Genomic DNA, 15,220 nt, shown 5'->3' with positions numbered 1-15,220 from the left:
AGAAAAAAAAGCCCCCTCGCCGGTAAGGGAAATCCTGTGATGGGGAGGTTCCCAGTGGAACCCAGTGATAACAGGCTCAGAGAAACACCCGAAGGTGCGGGCGTCCAGTACCCAGAGGCAGGTGCAGCTGGAACTGACAGAGCCCAGCCCCGGCCCCGCCCCTGGCACCCTGAGCCACGCCCCCAGAGCCAGCGCCCCGCCCCGCCCCGCCCCGGCCAGTCCCGACCCCGCCCCCAGCACCGGCCCCGCCCCCAGCAGTGGAGCCACGCCCCAGCCCGGCCAGCACCGGCCCCGCCCCCAGCGCCCAGAGCCACGCCCCCAGGGCCAGGGCCCCGCCCCGCCCCGGCCAGCCCCGGCCAGTCCCAACCCCGCCCCCAGCACCGGCCCTGCCCCCCAGCACCCAGAGCCTCGCCCCCAGGGTCAGGGCCCCGCCCACCTCGGGCCCCCGCCCTTCCGGATCCGGGTCGTTGCAGGGTCGCAAGGACTTTAACCCGCGGCAGCCCGGGGCGGCCGGGGCTGGGCCTGGGCTCCCGTAGCCGCGCAGCCCCTCGTCCCGCGCCCGCCCGGGCCGCTCCTGCCCGTCCCCTGAGAAGCCCCGGCCTCGGTCACCTCCGGGCGGGGTCGCCCTGGGCCGCGTGCCGAGGGGCCCGCCTCTTCCGGTCCCGGAGGCAGGCCTCCCCTCCGCCCTGCTCCGACGGCCGCCCCGGGGCCCTGGCGACCCGACCATGGGCCGCAAGAAGAAGACGCTGCAGGACTACGCGGCGGAGTTCACGGACCTGGTGGTGAAGCAGCGCCTGGTTGAGCACGGCGACTCCGGCGACACCTCTGTGGTGGAGACCCTCTGCTGCAGGGCGTGCGAGCTCCCCATGCGGGTGCGGAGGGACCGCATCCTGGAGCACCTGTCCTCGGGCAGGCACTACCGGAACCGCAGGCTCGTCAGGCAGCACGGAGCGCGGACGCCCGTCCTCCTGTGAGTGTCACCCTCGGCCCTGCACGGCAGAGGCGCGTGCGAGCCGCGGGGGGTGGCGGGGCGTGCTGCAGAGGACTGCTCGTTACGCGGACACGCCGCCGGACTGTGCCTTCGTTGCCATACCCTGCAGGTGGCTTGTCCGTGTAGGGTGCAGATCCTGTGATGTCTTGGAATTGCACGCGTGGTCCGTTCTGGTGAGCCGTGCCCGGCTGTGACAACGCTTCACTGAAGGATTCCCCACTGTTAACCGTCCGGGATGATTGGTGGGCCGGATACTGAGTCCCCCCACTCTCTGTTAAAACGGATTTCTCTTCTGTCCAGCTCAGCGGCCTCGGACCTTGCCGTAGCCGGCCTTCCCGTGCACCTGGGTCACTCGTCTCTACTCCCCCAGCCCCCACGCCTGCTCGCAGGCGATCCCAGCATCACCAGCACCTGCATGGTGCCCCCTCCTCCTGCAGGCCACACATCTCTCCTCCCTGTCCCCCTGACTGCCGTCAGCTCCACCACCAGCGATGCGTCTGCCCAGGAGGACCAAATGCCATCTACCTCCACCAGCCACCTTTCAGCGTTTCCTGCCATCCTAATGAAGAGGCCCTCGGTGCTCTCAAGGCAGACCAACCACAGACTGGTTTCAGAGGGCTCCAGCAGTGCTGTGTCCAGAGGTGGCGTGAGGTGGCTTAACAAGAGCGGAGCTGGGGCGTCCAGCCGCCTTGGCCTGGCTGTCTTTGGGGTAGGGTACGGTAGCGCAGCGCTGTTGCAGAGTCTTACAGAGGAGAACAGCTGCTTCCTGCTTTACGTCGTCGAGGATCAGCTGTGTGAAGTGCAGCGGGCCTTCAGAGCAGAGCATTTGGCCCACACGAGGGTGATTCGAGAACAGGATGCAGACATTGTCCTCAACGACCAGCGGTAGGTTTCAGTCGGCTACAGAGGTGTATTGAACACCTGCCATGTGCCGGGCACTGTTGTAGGGCTGGAGGCACGGCTCCTAGTGCAGCAAAGTCCCCACCTTTGTGCCACTCAGGGTGAGGGAGGCAAGGGGCGGCTGATAGGAGTGCTGTTTTAGATGAGATGGCCGGGAGGGGGGATATTGGAGCAGAGACCTGAACGGGTGAGTCAGTTGGCTGTGCAGGTCTGGAGATGGCACTTTGGGCAGAGAGGGTCCTCCTGAGGCTCTGATGCAGGCGCACCTGGGTCATTTGGGAACGGCAGCATGGCCATGTGGCAGGAGTGCAGTGAGCTTGGGGTGAGGGCTAGACAGTGAGGTGCCACACATAAGGAGCCTGGGGGCCACTCGGAGGTTTTGGGTGCTGTTCATAGAGTGTTGGGAAGCTTCTGGGGCTTGGGCAGCGCTGGCGGGCTGGCTTCAGGATGACAGCATTGCTCCTACAGGTCCTCCATTGCCGCGGGACACCACGCTCTAGGGGCTGAAGTGGCGGGGAGGCAGGGAGACCAGAGAGGGACATTTCAGTAATTTAGGGGAGCGTGATGGGCCTGGACCAGGTGGCACTGTGGCTGGGTTTGGGATATTTTGAATGTAGAGCCTTCGAGATTGGTGCTGGCTTCCTTCCTTAACTCGCACAGCTGAGCCTGACATAAGCCACCCAGCCTGGGTAGCAGTATCTCCAGAGCTGAGTATAACACTGGGAGTGGCGTCTACACTTGTTGCCAACACCATTTGGTATGACAGCAGCTGACTTTGCTCACCCAGCAGCAGCCCAGCACAGTGTCAGTTGCAGCCATGGTATCAAGAGCTGGACTCGGCACCCCCAGTGTCTCTGTCACAGAGCGGGCTGGTGCCGCCTGAAGATCAGGCCTCGTCCACTTTTGGGCTCTCCAAGTTCACTCTGGTGTTCATAGCTCCCACCCCAGCTCCAGCTCTCCCATATTTTTAACTACTCTTAATATTAAACATAAGCTTTATAATATATCAAGGGGAAAGTTTAATTCTACCTTGTTAATGCACGTATAGTGTTCTGAAAATATTCAGCTGGACGGTGTTGTATGATAGTAAAGCCTCATGGTTATCACTGAAGCATGTTCATGAACATTTAAATCTGCATGTTTTTGGAAAGTTGTACATGTGACATTATCTTAGGACTCCACTCTTGACTTAGGAAAGTTTTCACACTTTTAACTGAAGTGCCACATGTGTAGAACGCACACATGTGCTCACACACAGCGTACCAAGAGGAGCTAACGTGCAGTCGAGCGGCCACCTTGGGCGTTTTTGCAAACTGAGCAAACCCATGTGACCCCAGCCAGCCCCAGAGCCCCAGGCTCCCTGCCAGTCTGCACCCAAGGCTGATCCCTGCCAGCCGAGGAGGAGGTCCAAGCAAGGATAGACATCATTCTGAGAATCTTACTAGTTACTGTTCACTCACCAGGGTCTGTGATCTGAATTTACAAGTTAAATTCAGAAGCAAGTCATGCTTACTGGACGTGCCTTCGCAGTTCACTCCGCTGAGCCTTTTCCTTCAGTTACTCTCATGTGCCTGAGATGGGGTATGGAATGGTGTTAACAGCATGGATTCCGGAACGTTCTGGCTCTGAAATTGAAGATCTCTCCTAAGGTTCTGTTTTATTCCCACAGTGTCTCTGGAGTTGTGGTCTGTTCCCCACCAGAGGCAGCTTCTGAAATAGTGATAGACGCCCTCCGAGCAGGTAAGGGCCGCGGCTCATTTCGCCCACTCCTGTGGTCACACGCTGTGTTTTCCAGTAGGCAGTGCCTGTCCACTGACATGTGGGTGGGGAGCAGTGTCCAGTGGGTTTACATGAAAACAAAAAACCACTTGAAAATCAAGGAGGGTCCAAGAGGTATAGTTAGCATTTCCCAAAACATATTCTTTTAGATCCTGGTTCATTGGAATGATAATTGGTGTTGTACTGGGGGAGGGAAGGTTTTTGTTCTTCGGTACATTTGGGGAAAAACAAGGTAATTAGGTAGACAAGGTAATTAACTAATGTGGCCTCTCCAACTTTACGTGTTCGTGTACACTGAGAATCTAGCATCTCCCAGTCACTTTGTGCGTGTGTTACTTTGTTTTAATTGTGCTAAAATACACAACACCTAAAATTTGCCATTTAAACCATTTTTAAGTGCGCCGTTCAGTGGCGTTAAGCACATTCACATTGTTGTGTATTCATCACAACCATCACCTCCAGAACTCTTCATCTTTCTGAACTGAAGTCCCACCCCCATTAAACACTGACCCTCCCATCCCCTCCCTCAACCCTGGCACCCACCGTTCTACTTCCTTCTCTCTGATTTTGGCTACTCCAGGAACCTCATGAAAATGGAATCACATGGTATCTGCCCTCTGTGACTGGCTTATTTCACTGAGCGTGATGTACCCGAGGCTCACCCCTGTTGTAGCAGGTGTCAGGACTTCCTCCCTTTTTAAGGCCGAGTCATTGTGTTCTGTGCATAGAGCACATTTTGCTTGTCCATTCTTCTGCCAGTGGACACTTGGGCTGCTTCCGTGTCTTGGCTTTTGTGGATAATGCTGCTGTGAATGTGGGGGTACAAACATCTTTTGGATATTGCCAATCCTATTTGACCTTTGTGTCAGTCGGGGGTTAATATGGGAAGCAGAAGCCATCAAGGCACTTGTCCAGCAGGAGGCTTGCTGTGGAGAGCCATCACTGGAAGGACTGAGGACGGGGGCTCTAGGCCAGGAGGCCTCAGAGTGCTCCTCTGCCTCATCTAGGAAGGCAGGGAGCAGGGCTGCCACTGGGACTATTGGGGTTGAGAGCCACCATTCTGGGGGCCAGGACGACTCAACCACCTGACGGGATGCTGACAGCCGGACGCTGGGATGCTGTGCCGGTGACCCCTCTCTCCCCGGACCTGCCTTTGCACTTTTGCCAGAAATCAGTCTCTTCTGTTCCTCTGAGCGGCTGCCTGCTCTCTCCCCATCAGCACAGCGTCACGCTCTCCTAAGTCTTGAGATGAGGTTGCGTGAGTCTTCCAACTTGTTCGTTTTCAAAACTGTTTTGGCTCTTTGCAATCCTTTGCCTTTCCGTGTACATTTTAGGGTCACCCTGTTGGTTTCTACAACAGATTTCCTGCTAGGCTTTCACTGGAGTTCGGTTGATCTGTAGATCTGACTGGGGAGGATCGATGTCTTCACAGTAGAGGCGCAATGTGTCACTGCGCTACTGAGGTTCACTCTGGCTTCTCTCACCAGTGTTTTGTGTTTTTTGGCGTCCGTATCTTGCACATGTTTTGTCAGGTATTTTGGTGCTTTTGTAAGTGGCATACCGTTTTACCTTTCTATTTTCAATGGTTCTTTGCTGCTGCTGTATATGGAAATGTGATTGAATTTTGTACACTGACCTTGTATTCTGTGACCTCCCTGAGCTCACTCATTAGTTAGACCAGCTTTGTTGTAGACCTTCTATAATTTTCTGTGTTGACAATCATGTCTGAATAGAGGCGGCTTTCTCTGTCTCTCTCAGTCTCTCTCTCCTCTCTTCTTTTCCTCTGTCTCTTCCTCTCTCTTTCTCTGTCCCCGTTTCCTTCCCTCCCTCCTAACATTCCTTCCTTCCTTCCTTTCTTTCTTTCTTTCTAGTATGCCTTTCTTTTTCTTACCAAATTGCACTGGCCAGGACCTGCCGTATGATGTTAAATAAGAGTTGTAAGAGCCTTGTCTTGCTCAATCTTAGGGTGGAGCATTCAGTCTCTTAGCACAACTGTGAATTTAGCATAAGTTCTATTAGGTTGAGAAATCACCTTCTACTCCTAATTTGCAGAAAGTTTTTATCATGAATGGATGTTGAATTTTGTCATGCGTTTTTGGCATCTGTTGAGGTGATGTTCATGTTCTGGTGTGATACAGGCCTCACATTCCTGGGATGATCTCCACTTGACCACATTGTATTATCCTTTTCATACATGGCTGGATTTGATCTGCTGAATTTTTGAGAATTTTTGTGTCTGTGTTCATGAAGGATATTGGCTATAGTTTTCTGTTTTTGTCATGTCTTGATCTGGTTTTGGTTTCAAAGCGATTCTTGCCTCATAGACTGGGTTGGTAAGTGTCCCCTCTACCCCCTTCAGTTTTCTGGAACTGTTTGTATAGAACAGGTACTACTTCTTAGAAATGTGAAAGCCATCCTTAGCTCCCCAGGATGGGCACAGACTCGCTGTAGCCTGCCGACCCTTGGTCTAGTTTCTTGAGCCAGAAGCTTGGGTCATTGCAGCTTATCTTTATCTTAAGCAAAATATTTCAGTTTTCCACAAAAGGGGCTTAGCTGAGGCTCTGAAGTCCTAACCTAGTTAGGAGCTGTAGGATGACAGTTACTTGTGGGAAAGAATTTTTAGGAGTGCCTTGGGATCTTTCCCCAAGTCCACAGATAGGTCTATGTTGCACAAGTATGGAAATTACTTGAAATTGCTTCTCCTGGAAGAAGTGCCACCATGCCTAGTCACCAATTTCTTGGCTGGTTAGGAGGGCTTAAACACAGAAAAGGACACAGAGTTTCTCAGACTGTTGTTGACAGCACCCGAGACTTTGGTGGTGTCCTTCGAGATCTGTGACATCTCAACAAACATGTTACAGTTCAGCATTTACATTTTAGTGATCTAAAAAAAAAAAAGTAGGTCCCTATGTTGGTCATTTGTAAGGGGCCCTCTAGACTAGCGCTGCTCTGCTGGGGTCCTTCCCTGGCTCAGCCACCTGCAAGCTGAGTGACCTGGGGCACATCGCTCACCTCCACCTCATCCCTGTGTTACAGAAAAGGGAGCAAGTGCCTGTGTTAACAGAACCCTGTTCATAGGGAGTGCTCAGTTACAGACGCCAGCTCTCGTCACTGCTCCTGTCAGTGATGACCCCTTTACAGCCACCAGTGCCACATAACTCCATGACCAGAGTGGTGTCTGCTGACACACTGGTGTCAGGGAACAGGCTGTAATGGTCTTTGGATTATATTGTAAGGGCTGCCCCCGAGCCGGTGAAGCATCTGTAGCAATTGGAACAAGAAGAGAGACAGGGAATCGGAGGCCTCGGTCAGGCCACAGTCATGGAACACATCACATGAAAAACCTGCGTGGATGGTGGCTCGCTGGGGCCAGTTATTGTAGCAGAGAGCCATCTGTATGCCAAGAAGTGTTGATCTGGATTTAGTTGGTTTTGCAATTTTACATTTAATTCATAAATTAGTTTTTAATAGTTACAGAAGAGGACTGGTGCCTGGTTTTACGTTCATACCTATTTAAGTAGCATTGTGTTCAAAATGATTAAGTCAGCACTGGGGATGCATGAGATCTTTTTCCCCGTTAAAACACACCATATGTTATTCAATTTTGAGAAATACTGGTAGAAATTACATCTTCATTTATAAATTTTGAGATGAGTGTATTGTTCCTGCCTCGTGCCATCCTATTAGAGCAGTTTACCTGACTCCTTTGTCTGCAGGGTCACAGTGGTGACAGCTGCCAGGATCAGGGGCAGTCTGGTCGTGGAGGAGAGCAAGGTGCAGGTTCCCGGTCTGTGACCTCCTGACTTCCTTCCTCCAATTTTCAGGGAAGGGGGTGTTCTGCGAGAGGCCGCCCAGCTTGGACAGGCAGACTGCTGAGGCCTGCTTTGATGAAGCTGAGAGGTGTGGGAAGCCTTTGGTCTGTGGATTTTACAAGTAAGAACAGTTTTCTCATGGATTTTTTTCTTAATTTTTAAATAAAATTACGCAAAATACCCAGGGTACTTTTTTTTAGAAACTAGCCCGCAGTCTCTAACTCCAGTTCTCATTTGCAGAGGTGACAAACGGGGGTCCTCACTGGCTCCTTCTCGCGATGCTTTTGCTCTGAGGAGGCCCTGTAGTCGTTGGTGTGTGCAGAAGGGTTCAGACTTTGGGGCTGGTCCGCCTAGGTGCTCAGTTCTGTCTGTGCCAGGTGCCAGTGTGGTGACTGGGACCTGTTAGAGAACTCTCTGAGCCATTTTGTCATCTGCAGGCTGCAGCTGCGGATGGACCCACAAAGTGGGTCACACTGCTGGTTATTGAACAGAGTCTAAGTGGCTCCTAGTTGCCAGGCACCCGTGCCAGGCATTGTCTGCCCACGAGCCAGAGTGGCCTCTGCCTGCAGGAAGCTTGCAGTCTGGAGAGCAGGCCAGACGAGAGACTAGTGGATGGACACATACTTCAGTACAGAGCCGGCTGGTGTTCGCAGTGCTCTGAGTAGACGGAGGAGGGACTGAGACATCAGCGAGGGCCATACGCACCTGCCTCTCTCTGCCATGGGCAGCTGTCACGAGCATCCCAACTCAAGTGCTTCTGAAAGGGTTTTGAGGGGCATGGCCCAGAAGAGACTGTGGTGTAAGATGTGGCTTCAGGAGCCCAGCTGGCCTGTTCCTGCGCTTCTCAGGGGGCGTGGGCCAGGCCTGCCTCGTTTCCTGTCCTCTCTTCCAGGCGTTTTGACCCGGCTTTCCAGTTCTTGTACAGGCAGGTCCGCGAGGAACACGCTCTGGGGCGGATCCACAGGATCGCCGCCGTCAGCCGCCTGTACCCGGCGGCTTCTCCGGCTTTCCTGAAGAGGGCAGGTAGGCATCGCATTGTGATTGCACCATGTCGTGGCGTCTGTGTCTGCGTGTGACTGTCACCTGGCTCCCCTATGAACAGAGGACCTCCAGTGATTCTCCCAGTAGCCGCCCTCGAGAGCAGAAGCCAGAGCTTGCTGTCCTTTGTGTCCAGGTGGGATTTTCTACAATGCTGCTGTGCATGACGTGGACGTCATCAGCATGTTGCTGGGGGAATCTGCTCCAGACGCTGTGTTTGCTTTGGGCCACGCCTTCTGCTCAGGTAAGAAGAGCGTGGTGTCCTTTTCCAAGGCTCTCTTTCATCCTCCGAGGCTGTTTGAAACGATAGTGTGGGCTTGGGACCCTTTTCAGGACTCTTACCCCCAACCTGAGCTTCGAGGAGCAGATAAAGTAACGTGAGACATATGTATAAAAAAGATTTACCAATGATCATGTCCCCGAGTTCCTCGGGCATTCCCAGTGGTCAGAAAGTGCCATGCAAGAAGTATTTCATGTTTGGTGATCTCTGAGAGTCACTATTTTAATAAATGTTTTCCTGGCACCTACCATGTGACAGGCCCTGCAGTTTCTGAACTTGCAGAGAAGAACTGGACGAAGCCCCCATCTGGAAGGAGTCACGGCTGGGTTGGGGAAGTTCACAGGTGGAGGGCCTCGGGGTGGGGATGCGCAGCTCCCAGGCTCCAGCCCCTCAAGGGCTGATGAAGTGGACGAGCTACCTGCAGCTGCACGACATGCTTCTCCCACATAATGGCTCAGAACAGCAGCCACTTAGGAGCTCATGATTTTGCCAGCTGGGCTGGGCCAGGGTCCTCCTGCTGGTGTTGCCAGTGGTCATTCATGTGACTACAGTCAGCTGGCCGGTGGCCTGCCTGGGATGGCTCAGCCAGGGTCACAGGCTGGGTCTTCCTGTCACTTGGTTTCTCTTCCCTGTGGTCTCTGGGCCTCTCCCCCATTGTGGCCACACTTCCGATGGGACCTCTGGGTCCCCAAGAGCACCACAGTGGGAGTGCCCAGGCTTCTTTGGCTCAACCCAGCACTGGTGCAGCACCATGTTCACCGCAGTCTGTGGGTTGGGACAAGTCCCCTCCCACCCCGATCCAAGGGCAGGGACTGCACAGGGGTGTGACTGCCAGAGGCAGAGGTCACCGGGAGTTACCAGGGGACCGACCTGCACAGGAAGAGCTGGTCAGACCCAGGGAAGAGCAGAGGGAGGGCAGGGTGAGAGGAGCCAGGCAGAAGGAGAGTCTGGGTATATCGACAACATAAAAATTTTAAAAAATAAATAAATAAATAAATAAAATAAAAATAAAAATAAATAAAAAAAAAAGGAGAGTCTGGGCAGAGTGAGGGGGTGGGCATCCTGTGACTCGTGGGCCATGTCTGTGCTCCAACAGGAAGTAAGAGCGCGGCCCTTAGAGCAGTGTTAGTAGGTGAAACCGCGTGTCTTGGGTGTGGAGTGGGTGTGTGGGACGAGGAGTGGAAGTGGGCGCCCAGCTTCTTAGGCTGGAGGTGCTGCGTGGTGGGCAGGGAGCTGCAGGTGGCTGTGTCCGTAGAAAGGATGGCTTACGTTACACTGGAAAACACTTTAGCAAACTAGAGGACCGAGAAAGTCCGATGTCTACCTTTTTTTCCCCCCCAAAAAAGACCCACTGCTGAGATTAAGGGGTTTCTCAGGCCACATTTGATGGGAGCAGGTTGGAGAATTCACCAGGGGGCTCTGGCTCACCAACCCCGCCCTGCCCCCACTCTCTTCAACCAGAGGGCACCAGTATTACCTGTTGGTATTGATTGGGTTTCTGCTGCTGCTTTAGAAAGATTTGAAAATTGATTGTTCAGAGAAAAGTGTGTCATTAAAACCACTGGTCCACATGCTGGCCTGCCCGGGAGGATGGCAAGGCCAGGACACTCACACCACAGGCTGCCTCAGCTGTCACGCACTGCGCACATGCACATGTCCAACGTCAGCCCGTATTTATCATCAGGCAGTTTTGAAATTGCCTCTAGAATCCAGCTATGGAAAACTCTTGGGTCTTTCCCGCGCTTGGGGTTTGCGCCCATGTGGTGTAGACTTTTGTGTTGTCCATTGTCAGGAGCTCCTGCTAGATGGTAACCCCCTGGGGCAGGAGCCATGTCTTAGAACTGTGTGTAGATAAGAGGGATCTTCAGAAAGTTCATGGAAAACGTGTATTGTGAAAAAACTGTGCAGGGAGTGTAAAATTTTTTTGCACCAAAATAAAATCCTACTAACTTGTTACAACATGTCTGCACAGAATCTAGTCTGAGGCACTGAGAAGGATGACACATCAGTTTGAGAAGAGCCCCTATCAGAGCAACATGAATTCTGCAAAAATTGAAGCAAGAACGAACAAGCATCAAGTTTACAGTGAGGCTCAGGTGGAGGAATGGTGACATCACTGATGTCACTGCTTTACAAAAAGTTTTTGGAGACAGTGCGCCAAGATATCAGCAGTTTACAAATGGATAACTCATTTTAAAAGAGGGAAGAAATGGTGTTGAAGATGAAACCTGCAGTGACAGACCAGCCATATCAATTTGTGAGGAAAAAATTAGTCTTGTTCGTGCCCTGATTAAAGAGGACTGACAGTTAACAACAGAAGCAACAGCCAGCACCACAGACATCGCACTGGGTCAGCCTACACGATTCTGACTAAGACAGTTGAGCAAACTCTGTTCACTGGGTGCTGAAACTTGTGCTCAGATCAGCTGCATGCAAGGGCAGGGCTTTCAATGGAAACTTTATGTGGGTGTGTTTTTCTGCTTGTTGGTTGGTTTTTGATGGCTGGCTGGTAATGGAAATTTTGAACAAGTGAGATCAAGGTCCTGAATCATTTCTTTGAAGAACTGTAACAGGAGATGACATGTGGTTTTACCAGTACAATCCTGAAAACAAAGCACGATCAAAGCCATGGCTACCAAGAAGTGGAAGAGGTCCAGTCAAAGCAAAAGCAGACAGGTCAGGGACAAAGGTCATGGTGACAGTTTTCTGGGATGCTCAAGGCATTCTGCTTGTTGAATTTCTGGGCGGCCAAAGAACAATAACATCTGCTTATTTGAGAGTGTTCTGAGAAAGTTAACCGAACCTTTAGCAGAAAAATGCCTGGGAAAGCTTCTCCAGAGAGTCCTGCTCCACCACAGCAGCACTCCTCTCACTCCTCTCATCAGACAAGGGCAATTCTGCAAGAGTTTCAGTGGGAAATCACTAGGCATCCACCTAACAGTGCTGATGTGGCTGCTTCTGACTTCTTTTTGTTTCCTAATCTTAAAAAAACTTTAAAGGGCACCCATTTTTCTTCAGTTAATATTGTAGAAATGACTGCCTTGACAGGGTTAAATTCCCAGGACCCTCCATTCTTTAGCGATGGACTAAATGGCTGCTATCATCACTTTCAAAAGTGTCTTGAACCTGATGGCGCTTATAGTGAGAGAGTTTATATTTTTAATCTCTATCTTTTAATTCCATTTTTCCACAAACTTTGTGAAGTCACCTCATATGTGGCCAAGAATCCATTTTGGATTGACTGATTCATCAGCAGGAACCCCTGTTTTCTCTCCATTTTGCTGTTTGTTATAAAGTCTGTACACCATGTTTTTAAAGAAAACTTGCATTTTGGGGGGGGGGTATCATAAATTTCTAATTTGCCTAAATTAACTTTTGTATCTAAAATTTTCTTCAACCTAGATATGGCCTCCTTAGAAGAAGCAGATACTGTTGTGATCAGCATGAAATTTCCCGGTGGGGCTCTCGTTAGCCTGGACGTCAGCCAGCACTGTACGGACAGCTGCGATCAGAGACTGGAGGTGACTCCTCGCCCCATCCCAGCCCCAGCCGATTGTCGTTATGAAAAATAGTTTGATTCTTGCGGGTTAGACAGAAGTTATAATCTGGCCGTGCCTTAGTCAGAGTTCATGCGGTAGGTGCGTCATTAGAAAGGTAATTAGTGTACACTTGGTGCTCAGTATGTCTGTCTGCAAATGTTTGTCTTCATTTAAAAAAAGTTAATTTTAAACTTTTCTGCTAAGAGCCAGATTTTCCCTGTTTTGATAGTAGATTCATTCTTTAGCCTTAATGCCTTAAGGAGTTGTTTTGGTGAAAGTGATTTTCCTTTACAAAATTGACTGTTTTTTCAAAGAAACCTGTGGTTCTCCAGTTGACACATGTGAAGCTCATACTTCTCATGTATCACAGTGTTCCGTAGTACACAGTTGTAACTGTTTTGGAAAACAGGTGTCACCTGTCCTCCCACCCCCTCCCCTACAAAAAAACCTCCCACCCCCAATGACACATCGCCACACAGATTAAAAAGTGCACCCTTCCCAGTTCTAGTCCTTTGCACATTTCACTCTCATCTGATGGTTCCAGGTGCGTGGGTCTCAAGGCACACTGCGCATGGAGAATCAGAACTCCTTGGGCATCACTGGACACGGCCCTTCCCTGTCGCTCTGCCCCCAGACCCAGGCCGGACGCTATCAGGACGCATATCGAGAGCTCTTCAGACACTTTGTCAGAACGCTTAAAGGTGGGCAAGGTCCTCAGGAAGAACTTGGAATGTGCTGACTTGTGAAAGTACTTGTAGTCAATGCAGCGGTTCTGCTACCTGCAGGTGGAGAGTTGCCTTCCAGATACCAGGGTCAGACATGGAGCTGCTGTCTGAGCAGTCGTTGCGCTGTACATGTTCTAGATGGTGCCTAACAGGCGCCCCGTGGGCTTATGTGAATGTGCCACGTTGCTGCCTGATGTATTGGGGGAAGTGTTCTTGAGCTCTGAGCTTTGTAAAATGATAGCTGCTCGCAAGCTCCTGGCATCTGGTGAACATCGTGTGTCCTGGAAGACAGGACACCTTCAGTTGGTCCTGGGAAGTGACTGGGAGCCAGGGAGGGGGTGCAGTAGTTCTGGATGGGGGGTTGGGCTCCTGAGGGGCAATGGGCCTCCCTAAGAACCAGTTTTCTTTCCTCAAGCGGCCCCCTTGGGACTGTGGCCTCTTCACATCACCCAGCAGGAGAAGGAATGTCTTTGGCTCCAGTGTGTTGGTTTTGACCTAAATCTGTGCAAACATGCTCTCTGTCCAGGGACAGAACCTCCTCAAGTCACCAAAGAGCAGCTCCTGAGAGCCATTCAGGTGGCTGCCACTGCAGCGCAGTCCTGGCGCAGCCGGGCAGCCGTGAACCTGCCGAGTGAGGTGGCAGAGGCCTCCGTGGTCAAGACGGAAGCCCCGTGAATGGCCTCGTGGCTCAAGCCAGTGTCCTGCCTGAGATCTGGTCTCCTGTTCCACCTCTGCCTGTTACCAAGAGAGACAGAACCTTCCGGTGGCATTGCTGCCACTGGAAACTAAGAAGGGAAGGCATGTGGAAATTGCGTTTCATTACTGGAGTAACTGGATTGTTTCAGGATGGGACCTCAGACGCGGGGACAGAAGTTGCTGTTGCTTTTCTGTTTTGTTTTGAGCTCAGGCCTGGTATGTGAGGGATGCCTTCGTGGTTGCAGTTACCTTGGCAGAGTCCTCGGAGTCCTGCTGGTTGAGTTGCTTAGGAAGAATGCGGGTCAGGAGGTGGACCGTGTAAATGCATCTGGAAACCTGCAGTGTCAGCTTTTCCACGCGGGAGCCGAGTGGAGGCTGGTTCTCCAGTAGACTGAGTCTCACGTGCGTGAAGCAGGCTGCAGGTTTTTGGGCCTCTTTTTTGGCAATTATAGCAGTATTAAAAAGCAAACAATTTTCTTGAAGAATCTGTGATTTTGTGCACAGTTATATGCAGCACCATTCCTAAGAAATGTGATGAAATATTTGTATATGATATTAAAAATCCACTTTATGGGCTGACCCCGTGGCTCACTCGGGAGAGTGCGGCGCTGGGAGCACCGAGTCCGCAGGTTCGGATCCTATATAGGCATGGCCGGTGCACTCACTGGCTGAGCGTGGTGTGGACGACACCAAGACAAGGGTTGCGATCCCCTTACCGGTCACAAAAAGGATTAAAAAAAAAAAAAATCCACTTTATTCTTCTTGCCTCAATATAGACACTTTCTCTTTTGGTGTCAGTGGGGGAATGAACTGATTGTTTTCCCCCCAAGGGAAAATAGGCCTTCTGTTTTCTTTTTAGGAGTCACTAATGGGATGACCCTGTGCAGGACAGTGCCTTGCAGAGTGCAGATCTGCTTGAATCCAGCTTGTCTTAAAATTACACATCAGACATAGCAGAGATTTTGGGGGGGGGAGGGGAGGGGATGTTTTTATATATTTGAAAATAATTGTACTTCTCATACCCTATTTTTTTTAAAAAAACTAAGTTTTTTAACAAAGATATTAAAACTCACCCTCATGCTGAAAGCATTAGCATTTCTGTGTTTATTCCTTAAACGGCGTTTTAGAAGTCCCTGTTTCTGCATTGTATATGGCAACATCCTTCTAATGAAGCATCCCGAATCCTCCTCTCCCATCCAGTTCTGAGGCATGGAACCTTTGCTACCCAGAGTTCTGATAGGACACGTATTGCATTCACCCTCCACGGCGGGCCCTGGGGATGGAGTCTGGGGAAGGATGGGCACTTTCTTGTGCAAGAGTATGTGTGTGAGCAGGCGCAGACTGCAAGGGCCTGGCTGGGGTCAGAGAACTACGCCTCACCTGGTCGCACCTGGCCTCACCTGGGTTGCACCCAGCCTCGTGGGCCTGGCGGCTGGCGTGGGGACCCCAGCAGAGTGCAG

At 51.6% G+C, this 15,220-nt stretch overlaps 1 protein-coding gene across 2 annotated transcripts; it reads left to right on the top strand.

Moving 5' to 3' along the window:
* The first annotated feature begins 467 nt into the window (after positions 1-467).
* On the top strand, positions 468-14,720 carry LOC134384041 (myo-inositol 2-dehydrogenase-like). Of its 2 annotated transcripts, none has more exons than XM_063105667.1 (9): positions 468-970; positions 1,292-1,876; positions 3,561-3,631; positions 7,495-7,603; positions 8,375-8,505; positions 8,657-8,764; positions 12,203-12,321; positions 12,884-13,040; positions 13,591-14,720. In XM_063105667.1, the coding sequence occupies exons 1-9, from the start codon at positions 726-728 to the stop codon at positions 13,737-13,739; spliced, it is 1,674 nt and encodes a 557-aa protein (XP_062961737.1). In that variant the 5' UTR covers positions 468-725; the 3' UTR covers positions 13,740-14,720. The 2 variants fall into 2 exon arrangements, with proteins under 2 accessions (XP_062961737.1, XP_062961736.1); XM_063105666.1 differs by having other exon boundaries at positions 13,480-14,720.
* Positions 14,721-15,220: the final 500 nt, after the last annotated feature.

Source organism: Cynocephalus volans, chromosome 8, assembly GCF_027409185.1.
Source record: "Cynocephalus volans isolate mCynVol1 chromosome 8, mCynVol1.pri, whole genome shotgun sequence".
NCBI classification, from domain to species: domain Eukaryota; kingdom Metazoa; phylum Chordata; class Mammalia; order Dermoptera; family Cynocephalidae; genus Cynocephalus; species Cynocephalus volans.
The sequence above is the reverse complement of the archived record's forward strand: the minus strand, read 5'-3'. Positions and strand labels throughout refer to the sequence as shown.

Bases quoted from the DNA above. Each gene is read 5' to 3' on its own strand.
- LOC134384041 (XM_063105666.1), top strand. From the start codon at position 726: ATGGGCCGCAAGAAGAAGACGCTGCAGGACTACGCGGCGGAGTTCACG. The intron at 971-1,291 runs GTGAGTGTCACC...TCTTCTGTCCAG, and splicing joins GCGCGGACGCCCGTCCTCCT to CTCAGCGGCCTCGGACCTTG. The intron at 13,041-13,479 runs GTGGGCAAGGTC...TCTTTCCTCAAG, and splicing joins CTTTGTCAGAACGCTTAAAG to CGGCCCCCTTGGGACTGTGG.